The sequence below is a fragment of the Aphelocoma coerulescens genome, chromosome 1 (genome assembly GCF_041296385.1).
Source record: "Aphelocoma coerulescens isolate FSJ_1873_10779 chromosome 1, UR_Acoe_1.0, whole genome shotgun sequence".
In the NCBI taxonomy this organism is placed as follows: Eukaryota; Metazoa; Chordata; class Aves; order Passeriformes; family Corvidae; genus Aphelocoma; species Aphelocoma coerulescens.
In genome coordinates, this window is record NC_091013.1 from 112,409,692 (window position 1) to 112,437,551 (window position 27,860).

General features: G+C 36.8%; 1 protein-coding gene across 1 annotated transcript in view; it reads right to left on the minus strand.

Moving 5' to 3' along the window:
* Positions 1–27,860, minus strand: part of GBE1 (1,4-alpha-glucan branching enzyme 1) — a 143,164-nt gene that overhangs the window by 107,213 nt on the left and 8,091 nt on the right. Inside the window, exon 2 of the mRNA XM_069024673.1 lies at positions 2,776–2,945. Within this exon, the coding sequence (XP_068880774.1) occupies positions 2,776–2,945 (170 nt within the window). The remainder of the gene's footprint in view (positions 1–2,775; positions 2,946–27,860) is intronic.

Below are 27,860 nucleotides of genomic sequence, written 5' to 3' on the forward strand. Positions count from 1 at the left end.
CCATAATTCAGGTCAAAATACCTTAGTAGCAAAGCTTTTATTGTCTGTTATAAAGCATAAAAATCATTCACAATAAACTTTACATGTACAGGACTGAGGCTTCACATGTATATAACTACAGAAATAAATTATTCATGTTTATCTTAGGCATAATTCATAAAAAAAGATATTATCAACTATCAGCTTTATTATAAATTTTGAACAAAAATTCAAGGTCTGCACACAACCTATATTTGCCATTTTTATTTTTGCTAGTTTTCAGTCCTCAAAAAACTTAAGATGAAATAGTACAGACTAATACTTTGTGTCTTTCCATCAAACATTAAGAGATTCTCAGAAAATACTGTATTATCAAGGAAAATACTGCTATCCATATCCAAAAACAAAGCATGAATTGACAGTTTTTATATTATATACCACCCTATTTCAGTTTAAAACCTAAAGAGCTTCTGTCATCTAAGTTCAATGTTTATTTCTTTGTCTAAGATTTCCAACTTCCCCTGATGTGGTTACGCTACAGCTCTCTTTATAAAAAAATTATTAAAGAAAAACTTATTAAAAGCAATCCCAATAGCCAATTTAAACACAATATAATCATAAATTTAGTTTGAGACTTTAACCTGCTTGAAAACTTAAAGAAAGGTTAAAGGGATTCAGTTTTAATTAAACATATCTGTAGCAATCTGACTCTAAATCTTAGGGTTTTGCAATCCAATTTCTCATGAGAATATTATTCAAGATCATATGAATTGAATGACAATCTTCCATTCCTCTAGTCTTTCCAAGTATGCTATTGTCCCCTTTGGGAATGAATACCTTACTATGACTGACTGATACATAGGAGAAACAGTTTTTCCACATTAAAATGAATTTCTTTTCAGTTTTTGGGGTTTTTTTTCACTTCTTATTGCCATATTCCATTCGGGTCTAGATACAACTACTCTAAGATATTACTCCCAAATTTCTGCTCCATATGATGTATTACATCAACTATTTTAAACAAAGTAGGGTTTAGAAAACCATTCCAAATTTTAGGTGCCCTATTCTGGTATACATATACTTCCCCCCGCAGCCTAAGCCAATTTACAAGTTATACCCTCTTTTCAAAGTATTAAACATATCATTCAAAGTCTGTTTTTAATATTACCATCTCTTAAAATATGTATTTAAAATAAATGCACTCCAGTCTTTAGCTGTATTTAGTAATTTAACCTACACCCACCCCATGAAAACCTTGAGCAATGGGTGGGGCTGCAGCAAGTGGAAGAGGGGGACAAGGAGGAGAATTTTCTTCACGTTTATATAAAAAATTGACCTATGAAAATAACTTGATCTAGCTGCCATGCAGTCTATATTGATACTTGAAGTCACTGTTATCTAGTAGTAGGTGAACTACACACGATTCATTATTCAGTTTTGAATTAGATGGCATATCCAATTTCAATATTAAAATGTAAGAACTACACTAACCTATTTATCAATGTCTATTCCAATAGAATGACAAGCAGTACTTCAAGGAAAGCCACTTTATCATTCACTAGGTTAATCATATCAAACAGGATCATGGCTGAAAACAGTGCTGCACTAACTTTTCTGTTCAACTTCTGCATCAAAACCAGAAGTTTTTGGTTTTTTGGTCTTTTTTTAAATAAAAATCTTCCTAAAATAAAGAGATTTTCCTTTCAATAGTTTCCTCAGGCAGGGGTAAGGAATGGTCAACATTCAGCTTTGTGTTTAAGCAGAAGTTATTAACTGCTTCAAATTACTTTTTTTCCTATTGCAATTTTGCAATATAAATACACTGAACACTCCCCAGATCAGTATTTTTGCAAAACCAAAGTTTGACAAATAACACTGCATGCTTCTGAAATGTGGTTAAATGAACAAAATAACTTCACAGATTAAGTCCCTGTTCAGAAAGAACCAGAAATGCAAGACCTGGTACTTTGATGGACTAATCCCTAACCCTGAAGAGAGAGAGTAGAGGTAAAAGAGAAAAACAGAACAAAGCTCTCCAAAACTCCAAACAGAAAGGAGAGACAGGAATTGCATTTTAGGACTGAAGAGCAATGAGGAATGTCACCTTCTTTTAAAAATTTTCAAAACATGATTTGAGTGTAGATAGCTTTCAAATAAGAAGTGAATTTATATTTTTGTTTCAAAGAGAATAGTCTTCCTGGTTCTCAGAGCAAGCAATGCAATTCCTTCATGTAATCTTGCCCCTTTCCCATTCTGCTAACATCTTTCCTACTTTTGCCCTCAAAAAACCAGAGTAGCTACTCTTTCAGTAGTATTTAGTTTGATTTTAGGCTACCATTTTCCAGCAGAACTTTTGTCTGAACTCTCAGGATGGGTGAGAATTCTCAAGGGCCTTGGTCCTTAGACAGCACTGTTGCTCAATCAGTAAAAGAAGATAAAGCAAATTATTTTACTGTTATTTTTGCTTCTCTGCATATAGTTTTATAAAAGGCCAGTTATAAAGCTTTAAAAAGAACTTCAGGTAGTTTAGACATAGCCTCAAGTTGCAGTGTGATGCAGTGTGACATGAGTCATTGCCTTTGGGGTATTAAAAAAAAATGCATAACACTGACCATGCAACAGGAACATATATCTTCATAAGCTACTGCAACACAGAGGAAAATATTATTCATTTAAGCCATGACATACATTTTTACTATCAGAATTTCATCACTGAGACAAAATTTTCTTTAAAAGAAGAGAATATTGCTGTAAAACATTGTTCAGGGGAGAAGAAATTGTCCTAAGAATACTTACTGAAGTCACCTGCAAGAAACACTGCTTCTGCTCCTGGTGCCCACTCTTTACAGTATATTCCACCATCCGCGAGCTGGTTAACCCCGAAGGTTTTGTAACTTTTTGTAAATTTATCAAGGCCGCCTTCACTTTCCTCAATGTTCTTCAAGTGGTTATAAAACAGAGAATACCTTGCAATGAAAACAGAGAACATTTTTTAGAAAGATTAGCGAGTATCTCTCTTACATTAACAAGTGTCAAAACCTCAAAAGAGAAAATCAAATGAAACACACTAACATGAGATTCACTGCTCTCTACAGGAATAGAAAAAAAAAAAATCAGATACAAACCATACAATTTTTCCATGGTTGTTACACAGCCTAAAGTTGCAATCTTTGTGTTTGTCAGTGCTTTCTCTACTTTACAGGAACATTTTGCACTTTCAGTCTAGAACTACAACTCCTGATTGGCAGCCAAGAAATCCCAGTATTACTACACAACAGGAGTACTTCACACTCTGAACAGCCCAGCACTTTTCCCTCCATCTTATTAATATCAGACATAAGCCTCCTAGGGAGAGCTGGATAGGCCTGCCACATCTCTCACAGCCAGTTTTAATAGACAGACAATCTCAGGCCATCGAAAAGTTTGCAGTAAAGCGTAACAGCATGGACTGGTCCTTGCTGGAAGGGGCTCATCAGGTGACCTCTTTACAGAGATGATCAGCAAGACTTTGCAGTCAGTCCCTGACACTGCAACAATTTAAAAAAAATTACAGCTTCTTAAAAGTAATTATTTGGACTATACCCTACTTACACCAGTAGGAACAGAAATGCCCTAAACCTGTAATATAAACTTTGCTAGTAACAGCTTTGAGTTTTTTGCCATATTTTGCTATGTTTTCTGCAAGTATGCTTCCAGAATTGATGGTAACATCAGGGGTACAATATAAACAAGAGAGCCAACTTTGGCCCCTAAGTTATGAGCTATTTTGTGCAGAAGCACAGCTAAAAGCTGCAGTTGAGCACTTAAATAATGCTACCTATACAGCAGGTTTTTTGTTCGTTTGTTTTAAATATTTCACTCCCAAGGTAAATTGGAAATGTATTTGTGTTTCCATAAATTATAAAGAATCTTCTGAAGTGTATAGAAACCAGTAAGAACCCCAGCAAAACCAAACCTGTCTGCCTTATTACACTTCCTGTATTTTGCACTAGAAAATAGAAGTACTAAAACAGCACTATGGAATAGCACCTTGGTTAAGGAAGAAGAAGCAGCGGTCTGCTTGCAGTGTCAGGACTTAGAACTCTGTGATCTGTTTTTTGGCCCTTAATTAGTTCAAAGTAGAAGATTAAAATATCTAATTACTAGTTAAGGTAAACAGCATAACCTTTATTATTTTAGAGTACTATGACTACTTTCAAGGTTAATCTCCCAGCAAGCTTTTATTATTTTATTATTAAGACTGATGCTCATCTTTAAAAGGAGAAAGATTTTAAAATCCCTCCAGGATACACTGTAACAGATACATTCATAACTATTTTTGCCCATCCACTTGCATTATTCCTTTAAAATTTGCTCATGGGCATAATCCTCAGAAGTGCATTACTAACTACTACTGTTCTGATAATCAATTTCATTTATGTGCTTGAGGGAGGATATTTTGTCAGATTTCCAACTATAAGTGTATTATATACATATACAAACTCAGTTGACTGACTTATATTTTAAACAATTGCAATCACAAAGATTTATATAAAGCTTAAATACAGAAACAGAGCAAGTCATAAACAGCCCCAGAAGTTCAACATAAATCATCTGGTAAATTCAAATTATTTTTGTAGGGTTCTCCTTGGGGAAAAAAACAAAACAACCACTATAGCTTTGAAATTTAAGTCATTCTTTAAAATAAGATACAAGAAATATAGTTATGTACATCTAGATATACTTTTTGTGTGTCTATATATATATTTAATTGGTTAGGGAAAAAATTATATAACAAGAAGTGTATCTGGGGTGTTATCTGCCATCCCTATTTCTTTGCCATACATAAGCTTTTTCAAAATTGCTGCCTGCCACATGCATTGTTTCCACCTTGTCCCCCTGTGGCTGAAGCAGGATCTGTTTTACTATAGGTAGCTGCTGTAGCTTCAGAGAAGACCTAAGTGAAGCAATGAGCCTGACACAGGTAAAAATAGACGAGGAAGTTTTGAAATATGTTATCTGACCAAAATTATTCTTTTCCTCCCCACTCATACCACAAATACATTTTCACAGCTTTAAGAACATGATTAGTTGGATATAGCATTTCCCACATTGAGCAAAAAGTAAAAAGTGGTGAGCTTTACTTTTAAACAAGTCAGTCAAAACCCCCTGAAAGCTGCAGAAGGAAACGAATTCTTTATTACTAGAGAGGAACAGCAGGCCATAAAGAAGTACTGAAATCTCAGTGCAGAAAAGAAAAAGGGTATGATGCAATTCACATCACCTAGAGGTGCAATGCATGCCAGTGGCCTACTCCTCTCCCTCAACATGATTCCTCCCTAGGAATCAAACCCATTCACCTCATTCCAAAGAAAGAAACGTCTAACAAATTCAGGATGTGAGTGTGGGATGGATGAAAATGGATTTTCAGAAGGCAATTACGTGGTTCTGTATCTTTAGGAAAAATCACTGACAGTAATACACATATCATAAGCTCTTGATTTTTGTCATAAAAGTACTAAGAATACACCAACTGCTCCAATTTTTGTGTTTCAGTAAATTCAGAGTTTAAGCAAACCATAACACAAAAAAGACCATGGCATTTAATATATGAAATTATCATGAGTATTACTGTAAAAAAAGACTACTCTTTGCCCACTTTACAAAGAGTGGTGAGCAGATTACATGGTCAATAAATTATTTTTTGGGGGAGAGGGAGAAGAGGCAAGAAAGGGAACGATTAGAAGAATTGTTGAGCAAGGATGTATAACATTTTTACAATAACAGCTTTTTATATAGGACAGATTTGGAACAGACAACACAGAATCCTGCACATTAAGTAAGAATGCTCCTTCAATTTATACAAAAGCATGCTGCTTGTAATAGACCAAGTTAATTCAGGTACCATTAGTGCTACATCACATTGCAGAAATACAGATTCTTGCAACAACTAGTGTTCTCTGTAATTGATTTAAAATTATAATCTAGAAAGAATTTTTTCTTTAACCACCTTCTGAGATTATCCAGTCAGGAATTGTAGTTTGCTCAAAATTCACCAAAAAAACACCAACTTCTGAAATGGGTCAATTACTTTTGCTGTGAACTATTCCAAAAACTCCTCTCAGGAGATGAAATACACCTGGACACAGAACAACGTTACTTGTCATAGAAGGCCTTGTAAAACAGCAGAAAGGTCTTGTAAAGCAGCAACTGTACCCTGTTGCTCCTTTGAAGGAAAGGACTGAGTTAACTACATGCTCATGTCCAGATTTAGGGAACTTTAAGGTTTTGCTTTCACAGATATTTCATCTTTCATTTCTACATTACTAAGGCTTGTTAAACACTTTTTTTTTTTTTTTATCTTCCAAAGCAAACCCCCAGGATTACACATAGAAAATGACAGAATTTTTTTTGTTGTTCAACCAATTCCAAATATCTATATTGTTCACTATTAGCATACAAGTCTTAAAACCAGAGATAAACACTTGATTAAGACTACATTTTGTGATCTCCTCTTCAACACTGAAAGTTATGTCATGTTCACTTATGCATATATATACTTGTATGACTTATGACAGACTCTGAATGCATCTCATAAATGAAAATCTCAAAATTCTGTGCATGGAAACAGTCAACCTCAGCATCTAGACCTATAAGGCACAACAAAAGACCGATTTCTGTCTTCGTACTTTTCAAGTTCTCAGAGCCTAACAATTGACTTCAAAGTCCCTTAAGATTTTTCAATTTCCTGTCATTAACATTGACACTGATGAGGATTACAAGGTAAAAACTGTACCCAACTGTGACTTGAAAAGTACAGCTATTACCTTGGGGAAAAACAAACCCTAAACAGAGCAAACAAGAGGATCCATAGAACTTCAGGTACAGAGGGTCTGAAGTGACTGAAAGAAGTTGCACACGAAGGCCTTTACTACAGGTACAGCAACACACATCTGGCAAGTGCAGGCAGCAGAAGGGGACTGCTTCTGGTGTATTCCTGGCTCCTGGAGTTTTTATAAAAAAGCAAGCTTTTCAAGTCCCATATTCATTCATCTCACCTATGTTAATAGATCAATGTTTCTTAAAACTGGAACACTGAAATAGTTTTCTTCAGACTTACTGAAAAGACTTCAGTCTTAGCATTTCCCCAACACTGAACACCTAGTTTGAAACTAAGTACTACACTGTTACCAAACGCCTTTACACCAACAATTTTTCCCCTCCCCATGATTATGTCGCTGTGAAACACTGGTAATCGTAAACATCACCTGAAACAAGGTCACAACAGTCTTTTCCCATTGTTACATTCATAATTTGTAACACAGCATTGCTTTAAATCCCATGCTTTATATGCAGCTTTGTTTAAAGCCTTACAATAGAAGTGTAGGAATTGGCTGACTTTCCATAGAAGCAGGATTAAAACATCAAACATGAATTAGTATAATGGCTATCCAGAAAACAAGTATCTTGCCAATAAAGTAACATTCCAAGTGAACATGTAAAGACAATATTATATCAGCGGCCACTTCAAGAATTGGCATGTCAGGTGAGCACTTATTCCTCACACTTCTACCACTGAAACACCCTCAAATATTTTGTCTTATGGATACCTATATATCCAAAATTTATACAGTAGAAGTAAAGAGTCCTCAGTTTAATGCAAAACTATACAGCCTTATTAAAAAAAAAAAAATAGTGTTCTATTTATTTCATAACTTTGATATACAAACACCCCTGGTTCTGCCATTCCTATGACCACTGACTGAATTCAACTATTAAAAAAGTCTCAGGCATATATTAAAGTTGGTAGCCTCAATATGGAGTATAAGAAAAATAAAACTAAGCATCTCCTTCCTCCCCAAAGTAGACTGCTTTATTGAAATAAGACTTTTGGCAAATTATTGAAGAGTCTGATGGTAAGTCAAAACTTTGAGTTAGAGCTCCACAGAAAGCTTTCACATCTTTATTCTTCTAAGCAGAACAGGCACTAACTCCTTCCTGGCCACCTCATAAAATAACAAAGAGGTATTGCAGTATTTTAAACTTTTAGATTTAACCAGATTAGCTTTAGTTTCTTAGGCATTACAGTAACCTAAACAGAAACTAATGTAACCAAAAAGGCCTTGGCAGCATAGAAGATACTCTCATTTAAAGAGTCTTCTCATTTAAAGAGTCGGGTGCTGAACCCCAAGATAGCTGCAAAGCTTCAAGACATCTTTATGTCCATACTCATGCTTTTTTACAAAGCTGTTGTTATTCCAGTTTATAGAACAGTCAGTCAGCTTATCATAAGACCTCTGGCAACAACACTGAAATTAATGATTTTAGCCCCTCCTCTGCTTATAATGCTGATTTTAGTAGCTATTCATCTTTCAGATTTTTGTCCACATCAGCTTTCTTGTCATTGTTTATTTCTACAGTATTGGCCCAGTATTAATGCCAATTTATTCAAAAGATGAAAGCAAGTAGGAGAGACTTTGATAATGGTAACTGGTATCCATATGGAAAGCCCAGTTCTGCAGATACCAAAGGGAACAGGATATGAAAGAAAATAACCAGTAAGGTACTCTCTGTAACCAAATCCTCCATTTTCCAGCAAATACAAACACTGAAATTAATGTCAGTGTTAAAGATAAAACCACAGTCCATAGCTTTATGAGGCTGTTCACAAATCACCTTTTTCTAATATTGCTGCAATGCCTTTGAAGATGCAGCTACAAAGACTTTCACTGACACCAAAGCCAGGGCAGAGTCCCTGCTCAGATTAGTGAGGTCCTGATTCCCATCTTCCCCTTTACTCTGTAGCCAGTTATTCCCTCAAGTTCTTGTCATTCAGTAGGTTAAAAAGCAATGGATTGAAGGAAGACAGAAGTAGGAGAGATAAAGCTCTTCCTAAAGCAAATTTCTGTAGCCCAGGCAGAAAGGGACCAGACCACGCTGAACTAGAATTATGCAACAGAAGCAAATTCCTGTTTGCAGCTTCTTCTTCAATTTCATTTATCACTAGGGAAAATATACCAAAACAGGAGCCTTGGGTTTTACTTCATTCTTTTCTCCACCCTCTGTTATCCACTTTTCATTTAGTTATTCAGAGTATTACACAGAGTATTCACACTTAAGGAAAATAGGAACTAAAGGCACAGTAAATCTTGGGTAGGTATGACTACTTCAAAACAACAGATTTACTGTATTTTTAACTTTTACCAATTTCACAGTTGTAGCTGATTGACTTAGACTTGCCACATAGACAAGTCCTGTCCTGTTCAGGCAATCTTTTTAATACACATTGAAATGCATTAAGGAACATCAACAACATGCAACACATGCAACCTTTGAACAATCCTGAGAGAGATGCTTTAGAAACAAAGGATAGCAATGGATGATGATTATAAAGACTCAGGAGATGACCACTTAATTTCCTGTTTCTGCAGGTTAAAAGTAAAGTTGTTACATGATTCTGAAATCATGATCTTAAGAAGTCTTTCTGCAGCTAAATCTGAATTTCCCCAACATTCCAACTGCTCCATTCACAAAATTGTTCCCTACAAAGCAATTTGCCTCTCTGCAACATCAGGGGCAATTTAAATCACACTTTTAGCTGAAAACTAAGGTTTCTGCAGGTTGGCCAGTGACACTAAGCCCCTTTTCAGGGGTAATAAAATCAACAGTTATCCAAATAAATGGGGGATATAGTTTTTCCAATACGGAACTTACACAGTTAAACCACTTCTGCTGTAATTCCTACCAAAAATGTGGTTTTTAACTAGCTACTGGAAGACCATCCAGCAGACAACTTGTAAGAGTGAACAAGAAAAGCAAAAACTTCAAAAAAAGCTTTTCCAAATTTTCTCTACTTGGCAGATAATGAATAACTCTTTGGATGTTTCATGATTTCAGAATGCTGAGATAAAGCATTTATGCATAGAACACTAATGTAGCTCATATCTCAAACTAAATGCAGCATCAAAAATTAAGAAAGATTTGCTTGGGATAAATAATGCATAATCACTTGCTCTGTTGAAAGCCATCAACACAAAACAAGGCATCTGATTCAGCATCACCTCTTTTCCAAGCAATTTAAAGTACAATGACATGCAAGTCAAGCCCTAACAAAAAGTCTAGTACATAGAAGCATGACAAAAAATGGGCAGAAAAAGAGAAATTACCCATTTTCTTGACATCCTACCAGCAATTTCTAGCAGAGATGTAAAGACCTATAAACTGCAAGGTCTAATACAGATAAATATAATTCCATAATATTTTAGCAAGATTATTTGCTGCTGACCTTCTTTAACCTTTAAAGTTCCCTTCCCTGCTTTAACCCTTAAGGTAACTTAGTGGCTTTGGCAGAATTTGACAGCTGTAATGTTTTTGCCATCAGCTTCAGAATGAACACACACGGTTCTCAATTCAGAACCAAATGCAGGAGAGATTATAAAATGTACCAAATGCAAACTTAATAAATGATTGCATTAACAATTCCTCCACTGGCTTATCTAAACCAATCCCAATCCTAAAAACAATCCCGCTCCCCACCCACCTCCCCCTGGCCAATATTTAGATGCTCTCTTATACACACTCCTGTTCATCTCTCACCCACATCAGTTTATTAGAAACACATGGATGCACCTCACAAGGTAAGTGTAACAAATTAGAAGTGTTTAGAAGGACCAAGAGGCATTTTCTTTCCATCACAAGCCCAGCAAACTACTTAGAGACATCAATTCCAGGAGAGGAGAAGAAAGAAGTGAGCATGTATCGACACTTCCTGCAAGAAAGCCATTTACTTTAACCCTCTAATGGAATAAAAGGTACATAGTAATTTAAAAAAACTAAACAGCTGAAGCACACACTCCTCAAGGAACAAAATAAAACAAAAAAACCCAAACAAAGAAAAAAAAAAAAACAAACAAAAAAAAAACCACAGACAAACTCCCAAACCTGACAATACTAAGCTGTATTACAACCTCCTGAAATGGCACAGCTATGTATATTCTGTATCTGACTAAACACTCAAGACAGCTTCCCTATTCTGAGGACACAGGCTAAATAAGACAGCAATTACAAAATAATGAGTGTTCTATATATTTTTTTCTCTGTATGTAAGGAGACAAATTTACCAGTAGCATAATTTCATTTATTTAGGTATAGGATTTCTTCATTTAATAGTCATTGTTTCACTATTCCTCTGCTAAGTAGTCTTTATTATGCATGAATTGTACACTAAAGCCCCTCTTCTAGCTATAATAATTTGCTGCACTGTTGTGATGATATCTGAACTTGATGGAGTTTCTGGAATTAATGTAACTACTGAGAAACCCCATCACATCTGAGCAGAAAGCTGCAGAAATGCAGCGACAGATTTTCTCGGAATCAGTAGACTAAGGCTGCGTTAGCTCATGTTTCATATTACACAAGAGAAAATAAACTGAAAGGTCAGTTGAACAGTTACAGCATTGCCCTTTTCCAAGGTAATCAGCAGAGCATGTAGCAAAGACGTGAACACAAGCGTGACTGGAAAGACAGTAGCTGATAAAGAGGCTCCTGCTGCCAAAAGTAGTGGGACAAGACACTGCTCTCTCTCAGTGACTGCCAAGGAGTGGGGCACACTGCACACCTTATTTCACTAACTCTGATTTATTGCTTTAATTTGAAATTGTGTTCTTGTTAAACATTCAGGTTTCCGTATTGCCAAAATGCACTAGAAAATGTAATACTGAACATTAATCACATTCACAGGTAACCTACAGGAACAAGATAATTATTAATTTGCTTGCAATAGGGACACAGTACAGTCAAAAATTCATCTGGTTTACTAATGCATTTTTCTTTCAAGTTCACAAATTCTTCTTGTTGTTCAGTACTATTTACCTGGAAACCATAGATTAGATTTTCTCCCCATGCTAAAAGCAGCTTATTGTTCCTTTTCTAAGCAAGTACTTATTAGTGGAACATTCCAAAACTATTTCTACTCATCATATCAACATATGCTCAAAAGCACCTTAATCTAGACAGAACTCAGATATTTTATTTACCAGAATTCATTTTAATGAAGCTGTAAACAACAGCTTATCAATTCCCATTTGATTCTACTGCCAACTATTGCTAACAGACCACCTTTGTGTTAACAGAAATCAAGGTCTAGTTTGGGGGAAAGAGTCAGGGATTACTACAGCACTACTACAAAGCTGGAATCAAAACAAAGTAGCTGTGCAAGAGGCTTCAGGGAAAAGAAACAGAATTTTTTAAAAAATAATTTGTAGTTTCCCTCATGGTGGTCAAGTGTTATTAATTCTTGCAGGACTTCAGTAACCTGGAAGCACCAGTTAGTACCATTTCTAAAACATTTATTTGTGCAGTGAGAACCAGCTCACACACCTCCCACGGATTGTAAAAGCCCTGCACAGTGACAAAATAATAGACCTCAATAACTCTTTAATTTTGGTTTGAAGCTGGTTTGTATATTGTGGGTTTGGGATTTTTATTAGCTTGCCACAGCAGCAAACACAAGCAGACATGGGTTTCTTTTCAAACTTGGATTTCAAGGCTGCTGCATGAGTTTGACTTCCACATTGAAAAGCTGCAAGTAACATTAACTGCAACAAATGAAGCTCAACACAAGGCTGAATATTTATCTTTCTAAATAAATTCAAAAGAAATTAAAACAGCAAGTTTTGTCTACCAAACTGAAAAAAGCTTTTAAATCAGAAGTCAGAACTCCTGATTTATTTGAAAAAAACCACCAGATATTCCTCACGACCTTTGCCACTCATCCCACTTTGGCAGCAACATGATGGAGTAAGAACTGTTATTTGAATTCCCTGACAGAAAATTGCCCAGCTGCTCTAGCTACAGCTTCATTGCTCATTTCCACAAGTCTTACTTCACCTCCCTTAAAAATATGTTTCAGAAATTAAAGTCATGATATAATGGATCAGATCAACATGTTGCATGTTCAAACTATTGTATAGGTCTGAAAGATGTATTAGAAACTTTAAAAAAAATTCTCATTCTTGATAAATATCAAACAAACAGAACCTCCCCTTACTACAGGGTTGTTTCTTTGTCAAACTTTAAACAGATTTAAATGGACAGCCATCTTAAGAGACTGTCAAAAAGATGGTTTGAGAAAAGATACCTATAGCAATACCTGGCTTCTTTACTACCTCTTCAAACCTTTCTCCCTGTAACAATCTTCCTCTCCATAAACCTACACTATTCCACCTAATTAATTAACCCTTTACATTCTATTAGTTTTAGATTGTGCATGTACTTGTGTGTCATCTAAAACACATGATTTGTTTTCTTTTTGTCATGCACAAACATATACTCCAAATCCCTCTGTCATGCACACAAATATACTGCCATTGTAGATTTCTTGCTGGCCCACTTTTCATTTACCTCTGTATTTTATTGTAACCAACAAAACTTCACAGTACTCCAGGAAAGAACGGCCTGTGTGAGATTTCTACACAGCATCATAGCTAGAAAAACAAGTATTAAACATGGAATGAGAAGGAAGGACTACTGCTTTTATTACTGACCACTATGCCAGCTTTGATCAGTCGTCACTGGTTTGATCAGGGAATGTTGTCTCTGCAGGCTCAGGAGCTGCGGGGGCTATTCACACAGACCATACATTCAACTCCCCCAGCACTCCTCCTCTGCTTGCTGGGTTCCCTTTAATGCCTGGGAAAAGCAGCCTTTGTAGAAGACCTCTAGTGATTGGGAAATAAGATGGGGGATATTTGGGCTGGGGGAAGGAACACCATTATCACACCAGCTCCGGCCACCTCAGCAGAAGCACCACAGTGGCTTCACAGCACAGACTTTTCTAAATTTAATTCTTAACTGCTTTCACTGCAGATGGGACCAACAAGGGGAGCCAAGCACTCTTAAACAGCCCACAATGCCAAGTCTTTATAATTTACTGTCAATGTACTAGAAGTATAATTAGAGCTTGTGTACTTGAGAAATGTCTGTAACTAGTCCCAGGCAATCAAGTCTAGTCCCACAGAAGACAAGCAAGCTAAAAGGAACTATTGCTGTTAAGGGCTGCTGTGAGTAGTTTATACAACAGTTTATGTCAGTCACAGCCAGGCATTTTCAAGGTGCAGTCTAAACACATTTTTTCAGACTTCAGTTAGAATGAATACCAAGATAAGAAATACTAGTCATTAACTAGCTTCTATTATCCAAAAAAAGGTAAACATCAGATTCTCCAAGTTGTTATACTGAATATTTTAACGTTTATAGAAAACAGAAGACTTCAGCTTTTACATAGCCTGGCTACTCTTATGAAACATTAAGGTACTGTATCTCTTTGACATAATCTCTAATCTGACTAAAACTGTATGATTTGCTGCATCACACAAATTGGTTAAGCACGTAACTGCAGAAAAAACACTGCCCAGCTGTTGGATTCGTCCCACATAGCCACTTCCACATGATTCAAGCTCTGACATAACTTCCAAGACACCTCTCTTCTGATGGGATTGTAGCTGTATTTGATGTTAGGGACAGCCCAATAATCTTAGACATCATTATTTTGCAGCCTGCAAGCACGTGAATTTTCTCTACAATGCGACATGTCTGTCACAACATTAGAAAGCTTATGATTCCAGTTTTGGATTGATATGACTAAAGAAAATTGCAAACAAAAGACAGGAGAGAGTATTAACTAGTACTTCATTACTATGCAAGACTCAAATCTCTTAACTCAAGACACAGCAAGACAAACAAGTGAAGTTTACAGCAGAATTTTACGTATCTGAAGTGATGAGGTAACTTGGGACACACAGGAAACCACTTGCAACAATTCAAAGCAAAACTACAAACTCAGAAAGCCTGGCATTGCCAGGGTTAGTCATCCTGCTACGCTGCACATGCAGGTGGAATTAGTCTTACTATGAAGTACTACTAGGAAAACTTCAGAGATCAGGGAATAAACACTTGTCTAATATTAGGAGTTATGAAATATAAGATGAACAATCTATTTACTGGGTAGATAAAATTGGTTTTTGAAACTTCAGATTTATCTTGTCTGCTTAAGCACCTTCTAGAGACATCTTTCATATAAAATTTTGACATAAGCTTTGTTTATACAAAACATTTTTTGTAGAAAATTAATTACTAAGTACTCACTTCAGATGGATACACTTACACAGCAAATAGGTTGAGCAACATAGTAATGGATTATATGTTGGGTAGAATTTCTCTTTTTAGTAATTTTCCACTCACTATGACATCCTTGTGACTTCTTTGTATGCTTTTTAACTCTATATAGAGGAACTTAGACAATTTGTACTGGCTGGCCTGCTTGAAAAGCTGTATTTTAAAGTACCTGTCTATTTTTAAAGTATAAAATAGAAAAAGCAGTGCACTATAGTCTTGATTGAAAAATATAAGTATATATACGAGTATCTGCAAATCTGATTGCTAACATCCCCTCTCCTGCCCGAAACTCATACAACAAAACATAAAAGTAATATCTCTTTTACTGGAACTAAGCCTAGAAAGTACTACTAGCTCCAATTCCCAGCCTGGAGAGCTGCCAGAGAAAAGCCTACAAACTGAAGCCAAGAAGGACAACAGGTTAGTCCCAAAGCTTCAGTCAGCACAGCCTCCTCATTTGAGGTCAACCTGATATGCACCAGGACAAGGGAATAACAAAGCAGAAAAACCATGAGCCAAAATTTCAAGTATTCACAGGTTTTTTAGCAAATTAATCTTTTCATTTGTGAGCTGCATATGAAGAATAAAGCTGGTACTAATGCTTCCAAGGCATCAAGGAAGAAAAACAGTATTGTTAGCTATGCAAAGAATTAATGTGTTTAATTTTTCATCACATTGTATTCTTTACATCAGAGTAGCTTGGCTATTTATTATTCCATAAATAAACCTATAACCTGTAAACTGCATATAACCCTCCCAAAAAAAACATACTTAAACTTTTCCTTCTATTCTTGGAGAGCTTGAACTCACATTCAGCTTCTACAAAGCTACACATACCATCTATAGGCATAATCTCCTATTCTTTCCCTCCTAACACGCACAGTTTGTGCACTGCCAGTTAGAAGCCTCAGTTGTCACCTGAACTGGTACAGAATGAAAGATTTGCAAGTAAAACATATGCAAAAATTGACAGGAGGTGCCAGCTAGAGAGAAGGAAATAAACATTCCCTTAGGACTAAGGCCCCAGAGAGGGCGCAGAATCTCTGTTCCTGTAGGTTTGACATACAAGAAAACAAAATCCTGAACAATCTAGTCCCAATTCAACATCGACCCAGTCCTGAGCAGGGGGCTGACACACAAGCAGCATTGAGAGGTCCCCTTAAACCAGAATTGTTCTGTGAACGTTTAGTACTTCACATCTACTATAGCTAGACAGTTCTGTTAAAAAAAAAAAAAATTAAAAACCACCACAAAGAACAAAAGAGATATAAAACCAACAATGGAGACCATGACAGAAATACTACAAGCATTGTAAATGCCAAAGCATCCTAATATATCTTGGATTACTGGCAATCACAAACACCTCCCCTAAGCTTGCATTAATTTTCTTCATTTGTGTATCTATGCACACAGGAATTCCACAAGGCTAAAACAGAAAAAACCATGGACAAAACAGCCCAGCTACTAGCTTGAAAGAAGTTTAGCATCTGTCTTCCTTTGCAAAGCACAGAACATACCTCTACATCACCAAGGAGGGAGTCAGACAGTTTGATTCACTGCAGTGTGATGGCTAGAATTAGTGTAATGCCACAGATTATGTAGCCTTTTACACAGCAAAGAGCTGTTAATATGCACCTACTTTATTTTTAAATCTGAAGGAAGACTGAATTCTTATAGTCTATCATTCATTTACTCTCAAAAAAATTCCTAATTATTCTCACTCCTTTTCTTTGAGCTGAGCATTTAGTGCCTTTAAGAATGTGCACACGAAATGAACTCTTAATTTCTTTTAAATGTTAAGCCACAGAGTGGGTGATTGTAACTGCAGTTATGGTTAATGTCCTCCATGGAGCAAAAGCTCATTTAAGGTTTCCAGCACAAGATGTACATATCATGTGAGGAGGAGAACAACAAGCAATTTTCAAATTTAAGTGTTCTTTTTTCCTTTACATGCACTGGATGACACCCCTGTGCATGGCAGTGGGGTTGGAACTGCATGATCTTTAAGGTCTTTTCCAACACAAACCATTTGATGATTAAGAAATACAGCTGAAAAAAACCAAATTTTCAACTTACCAGACAAGAGAAGCTTCCTATGTTTATCAATTACTCCTAATCAAGCATCAACTTTCAGGTTGCTTACAGAGGTAAAATCCACAAAAACAAGATTCATGAAGGCACAGTCAGTATATGTAATGAACAGTATAAACAAAAAGTGTTCTGGACAATACTAAAGAGTCCAAACCAGTAATTCATCCCTCTTTTCCAGTATTAAAAAGTTGCTAGAACTGCATTGCACTTAGGTCTAACACTTGACTTTGGAGGAGGCTCACATCTATCCTCCAACACAAATCTCAACTTGCACACATTATACAACTCTGTTCTATGAGACCCTTCAACAGCACACAGAACCTACTCAGCTTCCCCACCAGCCCTCCCACTTAGCTCCTCAGGCTCCCAGCACTTCCCAAATCCAGGACAAGCGAAAAGCAGGGTGCCACAGCCAGGATCTGACCTGCCCACAACTTTCCCTTTTAGCAAGACCTTCCTCCTCCCCTTCACCTCAGTTTGGAGCAAAGGCAAGCTTTGAACTCCCCAAGTAACAGGGCAACTTTTCCCCATATAGGTCTCAAAACAGGTACAAGTGTCCATGATACAATTTTATGAATCTGACATTGCAAATAGCTCACACGTAGCCAAGACACACAGGAAAAAAACAACATAAAACAAAATAAACCTATGAAAAAAAACCAAAACCAATTCTGTTAAAAGTTTAAGGTATCTTGAAGGGAAAAACTGTTCTTTAATTAGCTCATTATTTACATATAAAATGATTGAGCAAAACAGGTAAGAACTTTCAAAGTATGTATTTTGGGAGAGGCAGATGCCAGCAAATGAATGACATGAATGACAATGAACATGATATGGTAACATTTTACTAAAACAAACAGAATGCAAGGCTTAAACTTAAAAACTAAATCTTGTCTCATTGCTGGTCAGCTAGCTCTTTCTAGACCAAATTCCAGCGTCAGGCACCCTTTGTTTTTCCTTTAAGAATAAATTCTAAGTAGCAACTAGTGGCCAAAGTGTTTTGTGGGGGGTTTTGTTTGTTGGGGTTTTTTGTTGCTGGTTGGCTGGGTTTTGGTGGGAGGGTGGTGTGAAAGCAGCGGCTATGGGGGTGAACGCAAAAGAAACTATCTCAGCCTACTTAATTATTGATTTCCTATTTTGTTTGTTCTCCCAGAAACAAAAATAAACCTAAAACTAAGTTTAACTTCCATCCAGGACAGCTATTCAAGGACCATTCAGTGAACTTCAAACTTTGCTTACTGCTAGAGTTCAGAAAATCCTCACTCCTTGGACAGTTCACAGAGAAATTCAGAAGGGGGGAAAAAAACAAACAAAACCACAAAACCCCACACCCCAAAAGTCACAGAAAACACACACACACAGAGCACCCCCACCCCCCCATAAAATCCATTAATAACACACCTTGAACACAGTTGAGTAGCCAAATAATCCCATTTTTAACACCTTTGAAGACTGAAGAACAAATGCCGCCACAATTTTAGTTTGCACTTGTAATCTCCTTTATTTCTGAGCTGTATGATCCCATGCCACCAGCTCCATACAAACTGACTCTACTCCCTCAGCCCTGAGGTCACCTGGTTCATGAGTTTTCATAGAGTTTCAGTTGTATGCAGCATATTCCAATTGAATATTTCAGTGCTATTAAAATATGTCAGTTATAACAACAACACAGAATCAGAGAGATTTTGTTCTACAGGTACTTTTATTCAGAACGTTTACAACACAAATACACCATAGATATTACAGGAACAATTAAAAAAACTGTTCTAGATTACTACCAAGTACTTAGGTGCTTGAGTATCAAATTTCCATCTTTCTAAAATATTTTGCTTTATTTTGTAATTAATGCTATGGAGTGAATTCCCTCCACTACCTTGCAAAATAAACCAACTGCTGTATTTTTTCAAAAGAAAGATTCATTTTATCAGCCTCAGAATCCCAAACTTCTCAGAGACCATGAAATGCTGCCCTGCACACCAACAATACATACTCCAGATTGCTCCCTGTGTAAAAAGAACACAATAAATGCTTACAAGGAAACAGTTCTCATGGCAGGAATGAGGTAATTAATGTAAAGAGCAAACAGAAGATGTCATGCAGATATTTGTTAAGATCTGAAAACACACAAAAAGTCTGTATATTTTATCTTTTTATAATACTTATTTAAATTCAAGATACCTTTATAGTGATCACAAGGGTTGTGCATTGTCAGAAATGTATGATGACATGATTTTTGTTTGGCTGGGTTTTGGTAGGGTACAAACATTTCCTGTAATATACAGCATTCCCTGGAGCACTTACACAATCGTACCCAATACAAATTGCAACAGGAATAATGCAAAATCTATTCCTTTAAGATTTGACAGTTACCTGTATTTCCAAAAATTTAACAAAAAGCAGTTACATGACTCTACCTACTAATAAAAATTTCTTAGTGATATCTAGTCAGGATATCAGGACACTAAGAATTAGTGAAGACTCACACTGAAATATGCCATTATTTCACCTGAAGGTCGATAGCCATCTTGCTCAGGTAGACACATGATACAATGATGCAATTATTTAAGCTCCCTGCATTTGGCCATCTCCCTTGTCAGCTATCGCAGCAGAGCACAAAGGAACAAGCAGGCAAATGCAATTATCCAACCACCAAAGTTATTGAGATTTCATGTGATCTGCAATTACCATGTCACTGCAATAACCATCATGAAAAGCAACACTACAGGTTGCAATTACAACCTGTTTACTCCTGTCATCTTATGACCACCCTAACTATTATTAAAAAACCCTACCCAGGCAACTCCTATACCACACACTTCCCCTTCATAGCTGGAAAACAGAACACAGCAGAGTCTGGAGACTTTTTCTGAAAGAGATGTAATCCAAGGCTTCATCACAACCTTTAGAGATTGTCTGCAAATCTGCATTTCCTATTTTCTTTTCCTTCTGCTCCCAAGTTTGCCTTGGCTCTCACAACACCCATACCTTTTAATTTTATTTTTGTTGAAGCAATGAAGGTTTTTTGAAGTTGCAGAGTGAAGTTATTAGATAAGACAGGAACCCAAATTTATATTGCAACAGCCACTGTGTGTGTACATGCCTGTGAGTGTATGAAATCCCACTACATTCATTCAATCCCAAACTTGCTTTGGCTATATTATGAACTGCAGAAGCAGCAAAGTATATTAGAATCTCATGGTAGTCTGTGCAACAGTATCCTAATATTTATCCTCATCACGTCACCAGTTATCCAGGCTTCCAAGTCAATAGAAGTTTTGAAACACTAAACTTATAATCTGACATCCTACACCACAACTATAACAGACTATCCCCCAAGCAAACAGCTTGTTTCCTGGAGCTCTACACAATTTTAATACTGTTTAATAAATAGCTGTCATTCAGTTAATGTCATACATGTAATCTGTAAAACCTCCCCACTTTATTCCACATCACAAAGGAACCTTTCCTGAGTCCATCTGTCAAGACCACCATTTTCTCCTTGCTTCCATTTCCTCATGGTTTCTTTCATAATTCACAGTTGGATCAGTTGAGGAAAGAGTATCAATAGAAACAGCAGGAAAACCGAAAATTTTAAGCCAAAGCTTTTAGCCTAACAAATGATGCATTCATTGCCAAAGCACATGCACAAGAGCACTGCCATCTCTCCTGTTTTCTAGATGCCTCTTTACTTCTTACAGGCTATTAGATTTTTACCAGGTAAAAGCTCATACCCTACTGAATTTTGAGGTTTCTACAATGCCTCTTCTCTTCTGAAGGGGAAAGCAAACCACAGCAGGAACACCACCTTGATGAAGCACAGCAAGACCCAGAGAACTCTTAACTGGCACTCTTCAATTCCTTCTATCTCCTCCAACAGAGCTGTTCATGCAACCTCAGTCTTGGTCTGCCTATTCTGCACAAAGCTTTAGAAAGCCAGAAAAGTAATTTACAAGCTGCAGGGGATGGAGTACTTTCTTTGCACTGACATTTGAGAATCAAAAACTTCAGCACAATAGATTCAGACAGCTAATCTACTACAGACATATTAAAAAAAAACCCACCTTCTAGTTTAAAATAAAAATACCCATACACCTGATAAGCTTTATGGAAATACACCGTTGCAAAGTATGAAAGACATTACAAAAACAGCCACAAAATATTGTTTAAGACTACTTTTCTATTACAGTTTCCTTACCACAAGAATTATAGTCCTTGAAAAACAAAAGCTTAGCTTTATTCTCCTACTCATCACTTACACTTTTGCATGATCAGAAACATCAAAGCCATTTGGAGCCATCATATCAAAATTATGTTTCTCTGTGCCAGGAAGAAGCAAGTGTCAGCTTCCAACCACTCCAAAAAGGTGGTAAACAAGTTAATTTAAGAATTTTAAGGTTTTATACCATTGTTTCTCTAATACAGATCTGTCTTATCTTGCTCTAACTAGCAGCACTCACTGGAAATACCAGGAATAATGCTACCAAAACTAAAAAAAAATCCCCACAAACACCAAAACACAGCACAAGCCACTTCTGGTCTTAGTTCTCCCGCTTTTCCTCAACTAGTCATCATCACATCATGGAAAAACCAAAGGATAAAACTCATACCTGTTCAACTCAACAATATTGATGCATTGTCTGTGTTAAACAGCATTGTAACAGACATGACTGTAAGCACCATGTTGTCTGACACCTATCACAGAGTAATATCGACAGAATGAATGCCAGAAAAGGTTCCAGAGGCTGAGAGGCTTCTCCCTTCTGACAAATCCCTGAATTTCTTACAGTTCCTGGCAGACAATCCACACAGGCTAGGAAAGAGAACCAAGATAAACTTAAGAAACAGAATAAGGGAACAGCAAAAAGAAAAAATATTGACACACTTAGTACATCTGTTCTTTTGAGCAAGGACTGGACAGACAAACCTTAGTTTGGAAAAAAATGTCAAAAAATAAATACAAAAATCACCACAGTTTACAACTATCACATTGCTTTCCTTCACACAGACTAAACATGGCTTGTATTAGACAAATGTCATGAAGCATTTAATAAAAACCTATCTGTGGAGAAATCTCAGTGGCATTTTTACAGTTATTTAAACAAGCAATTACATACAGAGGCTGCTGACAAGAGTCAATAATACCCAGAGCAGCCTCTGAAACTGATAACCCACAGTAATCAGTGGAGTTAAATACCTGAAGTTCAGCGTGTTTCCTCTTGGTAAAGTCCACAAGTTACACAAATGTGGTGTCAGACCTTGTACTTCAGTCAGGCCCCAGCACCACCTAAAGGAATTATGCAAGTGTACCCAGGATCTGTCTCTAACCTTCCCAAATGTGAAGAATGTTGTGCAAAAACCAGGTTTACATTAGAAATGCTTGTCAATGTATTAGCAAACACTACTGGTGAGCAATGTCCTTCTTGCTGCAAAAGTCTTTAGTGGATATGCCATTAGATGAAAGAATTCATCACTACAGTTTTTGTAACAGGGTTGGAGTGGGCACCAGCAACAATTTCTATTATGAAAAGCATCCTCTTACGCCATAAACTGTGTCAGTATTGTATGCTATACTGGTAATGTCTTTTTGTAGACTTTTATTACTTTCTGTGGACTTTCTACTTCAATAACTCCCTCTTTTGGTTTCCCTGTCAAGGAGTGCAATTATTATCCAACCTACACCCCAGGACCCACCACGCATTTTTGAGGAAACACTGTTAAAATTCAACAACAGTAACTGACAGGTACTGAGTTTGCAGCAAACTACAGTGAACTCTACCACATAAGGACAAAGAAGCTGTTCAGTGAGATACCTGGAGAAGAATCAGATCTTGACAGACTTGGCATTTCCTGCATCTGTAGGGCTTGGGAGGTGTTTCTGTCAAAAGTCATTTTGGTAAAAGTGGTCTACAATGACACTTAATGGACATAATTGCCACTTACAGCTACCTCCATTTCAAGCTGGAAATCACTCAAGACAACCCTGACTGTTGCTGAAAGCTCAGTCTGATGCCTACTTTGATGGCACTATGTTATTTATGATATTAGGGAAGGTCATGCCTTACTTCTTATTCTGCAACTCAATGGCCCCCATCTCAGATGAAGTATTTGCTTCTGCTTTACAAGAAAGTCTGTTTATGTCATTGTTTATGCTACTTACTGCTAAGCAAAAAATCCAAATCGCTTGGCCAAAATACAGAATGCCTGATAGTCACACTCAAAGACATCGTTTGTTATCTTGTACTACTCAGTCCATAACTTCATGGTCCAGAAGAGATCCTATTGACAATGCAAAGACACTTTAATCCAGTCATTGTTATTGTGCAGTAACAACATTCCTGCTTTACTGGCTGCACTAAAATAGTAGACATCCAAGCCCTATTTTGGTCCAAATTTAATAAAATTTCAAGTGAGAATAGTCATTAGTTGTATTTAGCCAGCTAATCTTTTTAGTAAAGCTTTTCTTGTCCTTCCTCAATTCACAAGCTGTAGCTGAAATATACATATCTCCAAACACAAACTGAGTGTATTAATTTGATTCATTTGGAACCCACAGATACTTTGTGCCTATTAAAGGTATAAAGGTCTAGGTTAACTTCTGTACTATCGACATTTTTTCATCCTATTATCACTTCACAGAAGAAGAGGATTGCTTTCCTCAGAATAAAAAGCATATTTTTGAACAACCAGATTTATAGATTGAGTCTTTCATTGTCATTTAATAACCTTATCAGCACCAAGAAATTATTATTCAGTTGAAAAAGTTAACTGAAACAGTTTAAGCAATAGATGCATGAAATCTGTTGAAACCCACTGTACTGGGAGCCTTGCAGAAGAGGAGCTGGTGACACTGGCTCTGTTTGGAGTTGCTCTTAAGGCTTGAGCAGCCTGAAGGTTCACCTGAGCAGCAGTCGCTACCTGTGTGTGAGGACAAAGTGAATTTTAAACTACTTTATGTGCCATCTTCAGTCCTAAAACATGCTCACACCTATCTCTGGAACAAAATACCTTCAAGTTGGACAAAAGACCACTTCTGCCATAAACCAGCATTCACTTCATGGCAAATTCAGGGGATAGAGGGGTGGAATTTACATGCAAGTAACAAAGCTAAATGTGCCCAAACAGTACCAGTATGTGGTAATATTAAGTCTGGTAGTAAACTTCTCTAATCTCCCCCCAGGTCCTGCCCTCCTGCAAACTTGAGCTTTTCAACCATCGTCTCCCACAGCAACATGAAAACAACACACATTTCATACATTACTTGGTTAGACAGTGACATTTTGATCCAAGGACTCTTTCCCAAAAAGAGAAAAAAAAAAGAAGCACCATACTAATTATTAGGGTTTTGAATTTTTGAGGAAAAGTTCTACATTCACCTACATACAGCTACATACACTTCAACCATGTGGCATCTAAAACTGAGGGCACAGGAGGGAGATGAATGGGGAGTCTTCAGCTTTGAAGTGTTTTTAACTACATGAATTTGCAGTGTTCAAGTGAAGTAGCAAATAATCTGATTTATGAACTCATACACTTACTTATTTTAGGACAAGTAGCAAATAGAAAAAGCTCTTCTGTCCAAAACTTTTTGATGAAACAAAGAAAATGCAAAGAAGTTTGGTAAATATCTCTAAATGATAACACTTCTTATTCATAATTTTATGTCTGAAAGAACTAATCACTGTAATCACATTCAAATTACACTGCAAGACAAGCAGATTTTTTAATAGTAATCTGCTATTTAAAGAAAACTGTTACAAGCCTGATTTTTTTTCCTTAAATACTTTCCAATTGTTGTAAACAGGATTAAAATAAAGTAGCAATATTTTTAAAAAACTTTTCAGATGTTTATCATATTAAGCATTAAGGAACTCTTATTAGAAAATTTGTAACAAATACACCATAGATTAAGTCAATGAAATCCATAAACCATAGTTAAACTTGCCAATGAACTCTAGTGGAGGCTGGATTTACACACAGACTAGCTAAAACCCCTCAGAAAAAGCTGTGTCTGTATACACTTATGCTTTAAGCACATAAAGTGCAATTAATAAAGATATTTTTATGGTCTTTGGGGAAAATATATAAAAAGCTGCGCAGCAAACAAAAGAAAAACTAGCTTTCACACTCAAAACAAACTCTACACCACTAAAAGCTAAGATACAACTACCCTGAATTTTGCACAGACTAAACAAAGCTGTAGGGATCAACTTCCTTTTTAGGGGGGAGATTTGTGTTTGGAGGTTGCATGTGGAGGCAGGGCAGGGAGCAAAGAGTTAAAACACAGACCTTTCTGATACTCTTACCAGTACCAAACTCCTACCTCAACTGACCTTTTTAATCCCTTTATCACTTTAGGCTTTCCCCCTCACTGCCTGACAAAGCAGCCAGGACCGCCTCTTTGGATTTGCTTTCTCCAAGAAAGGTGAAAAGCTGCTTAAGACAACGGACACAGACTCAAAGTGTGTAACCCAAATGCCATGCTTTGCTGCAGCCTCTCTCCCACCACTTTGGAGCTTGCCAAAGAAGAGATTATTTTTCTACTCATGCTACATGCTGAAATTAGTGCAGCAACCCAAAAGTACCTGTCGTTGCTCAAAACAATTGATAACCAGCATCAAGAAAGTAGCCAAGGGCTGAAGAAAAATAGAAGCACAGGTACAAAGAGCACCTTAACTAAAAAGAACATGGGCAAATTGATACAACTATTTAAGCCTCCTAAAGGCTGGACCAAAGGAAGAAGACAGTACAGCCACCACACTACTTACAAGATAAAAAGATTTAACGATATTCTGACGATGACTTTTTTTTTAAGCTGTATTTTTGTAAGTAACTTCCTCTTTAAGTGACAGTAGAAAATGTACAGAAGACATCCGATCCCTACTGAAAGGGAAATGAAAAACTTCTTCCAAGAGACTATGTTTCACTGGAAAAAAACCTCACATACATGTTCAGAGAGGGCCATGCCATTGCCAGAACTAGACACGTACTGTTTACTTCCCAGAAGTGAAATATGTTATTAAAAACAATATCCGTCTATTCAACTTGAAAGATACAATGATCCGTGAGCTTTCCAAAGATTAAGTTAAAGCTTGGGAGTTCACGTCAACTGAGAGAGAGGATTTGGTTGTTCAGACAGTAGATTTAAATCACCTGGCTCATTCAGCATGCAGAAGCTTTACCTTGTTCTCCACTGCTTTAACATTCTCAAAGGAAGCTGTAGTCTAAACAGCCCCTGAAGTTGTAAAGCTTGTCTTTTTTTCAGCTCTGTTCCTTCTTTTTTTATCAAGGAGGGATTTTTCCTCCATTCCTTCTGTATTTCTCTTAGGGATGTCAAAGGTTTTTGGGGAGAAGGACAACTGCAGAAGGGTGGGACACGGACATAACACAAGATGACAAATCCCATCAACATACAGACTGAGAAAGGATTTGAGAACCAACACAAAATATTTGCCTTAAGTCTTACCTTGATGTACCAAGTATAGATTGCTCTCTAATTTCTCCTTCTCAAAAAGTAGAATTTTAGCTGTAAGCTCTGGAGAGCCCCAGTACCAGCTCCTGTCCTAAACCATCACATCTGCTATGTCACAAATGCTTCTGTGGAGTCATTACTACTGTTTGTGCAACAATACAAACCTATTGTGCAAGAATTTACATGCTGCCCAAATTTGCCCAAAAAAGCTGGTAACCAAAGCAGCATTGCAAATTCCATATTTCTATAAAGCTTCGACAATTTCCTAAAGGAGCAGCATTTGTAAGAAAGAACTATTTATTCAGGTCTAATTAAACCTTGCTGAAAGTGATCAAAGAGCCATAATTTCTTATGATGGAAATGGAATTTTTTTTTTCTTAGAATGGAAAAAAATCCATTACCTTACAGTTTACCAATCCCTACCATAGCAGGAACATTTATACTTGGGACATATACTACAATAGGTATCAAGCAATTATGTTAACTACTAACAGGTGTCAAATAATAATGTTAACTTAACCCTGACACACAAGACACAATTTATTAAACTCTTTTTTTAATTGTTTTTTTGCTGGGATAGCAAGTACAGTACAATCAGGATGCCCCCTAAAGCTGCTAAAATGAGCTGCTGACTCTTATGTTCATGCAGTGAATACATTCTAGATGGGCAATTTCCAAACAGTTGTGGTAGTGCAGCATGTTTTCATTTACAACACACAGTAACTCAGCATGATTTTAATAGGAGTCTTTCAGACAATTCCCCCTGGCCTTCCTGCCTTTCTTCCAAATCATCTTATCTAATGCTTACACAACCAAAAACGTGGATCTGATGATGACAATGCATTCACATGTGACCATGGGGAATGCCTGGAGGTACACATCCTGTACATAAATGTAGCCTGCCTCTCAGGGACACATTATGAAAAAGAGAGTGCCCTCAAACCAGAAGTCTGATCCACACACCATTGGCAGAGTTTAGCCACCATCTAATATATTGTTTCCTCAAAAAAAAAAAAAAAAAAAAAAAAAAAAAAAAAAAAAGACCCCACACTAACAGTAATAACCTACCTACATCTGTGATCAGCACTAAGTCTATTTTTCACTTGTCCCAAGGCAATGTCTCCTAAAGAACCTTCTCTAGCAGCTCCCTCTTGAAGAGAAGGATGAG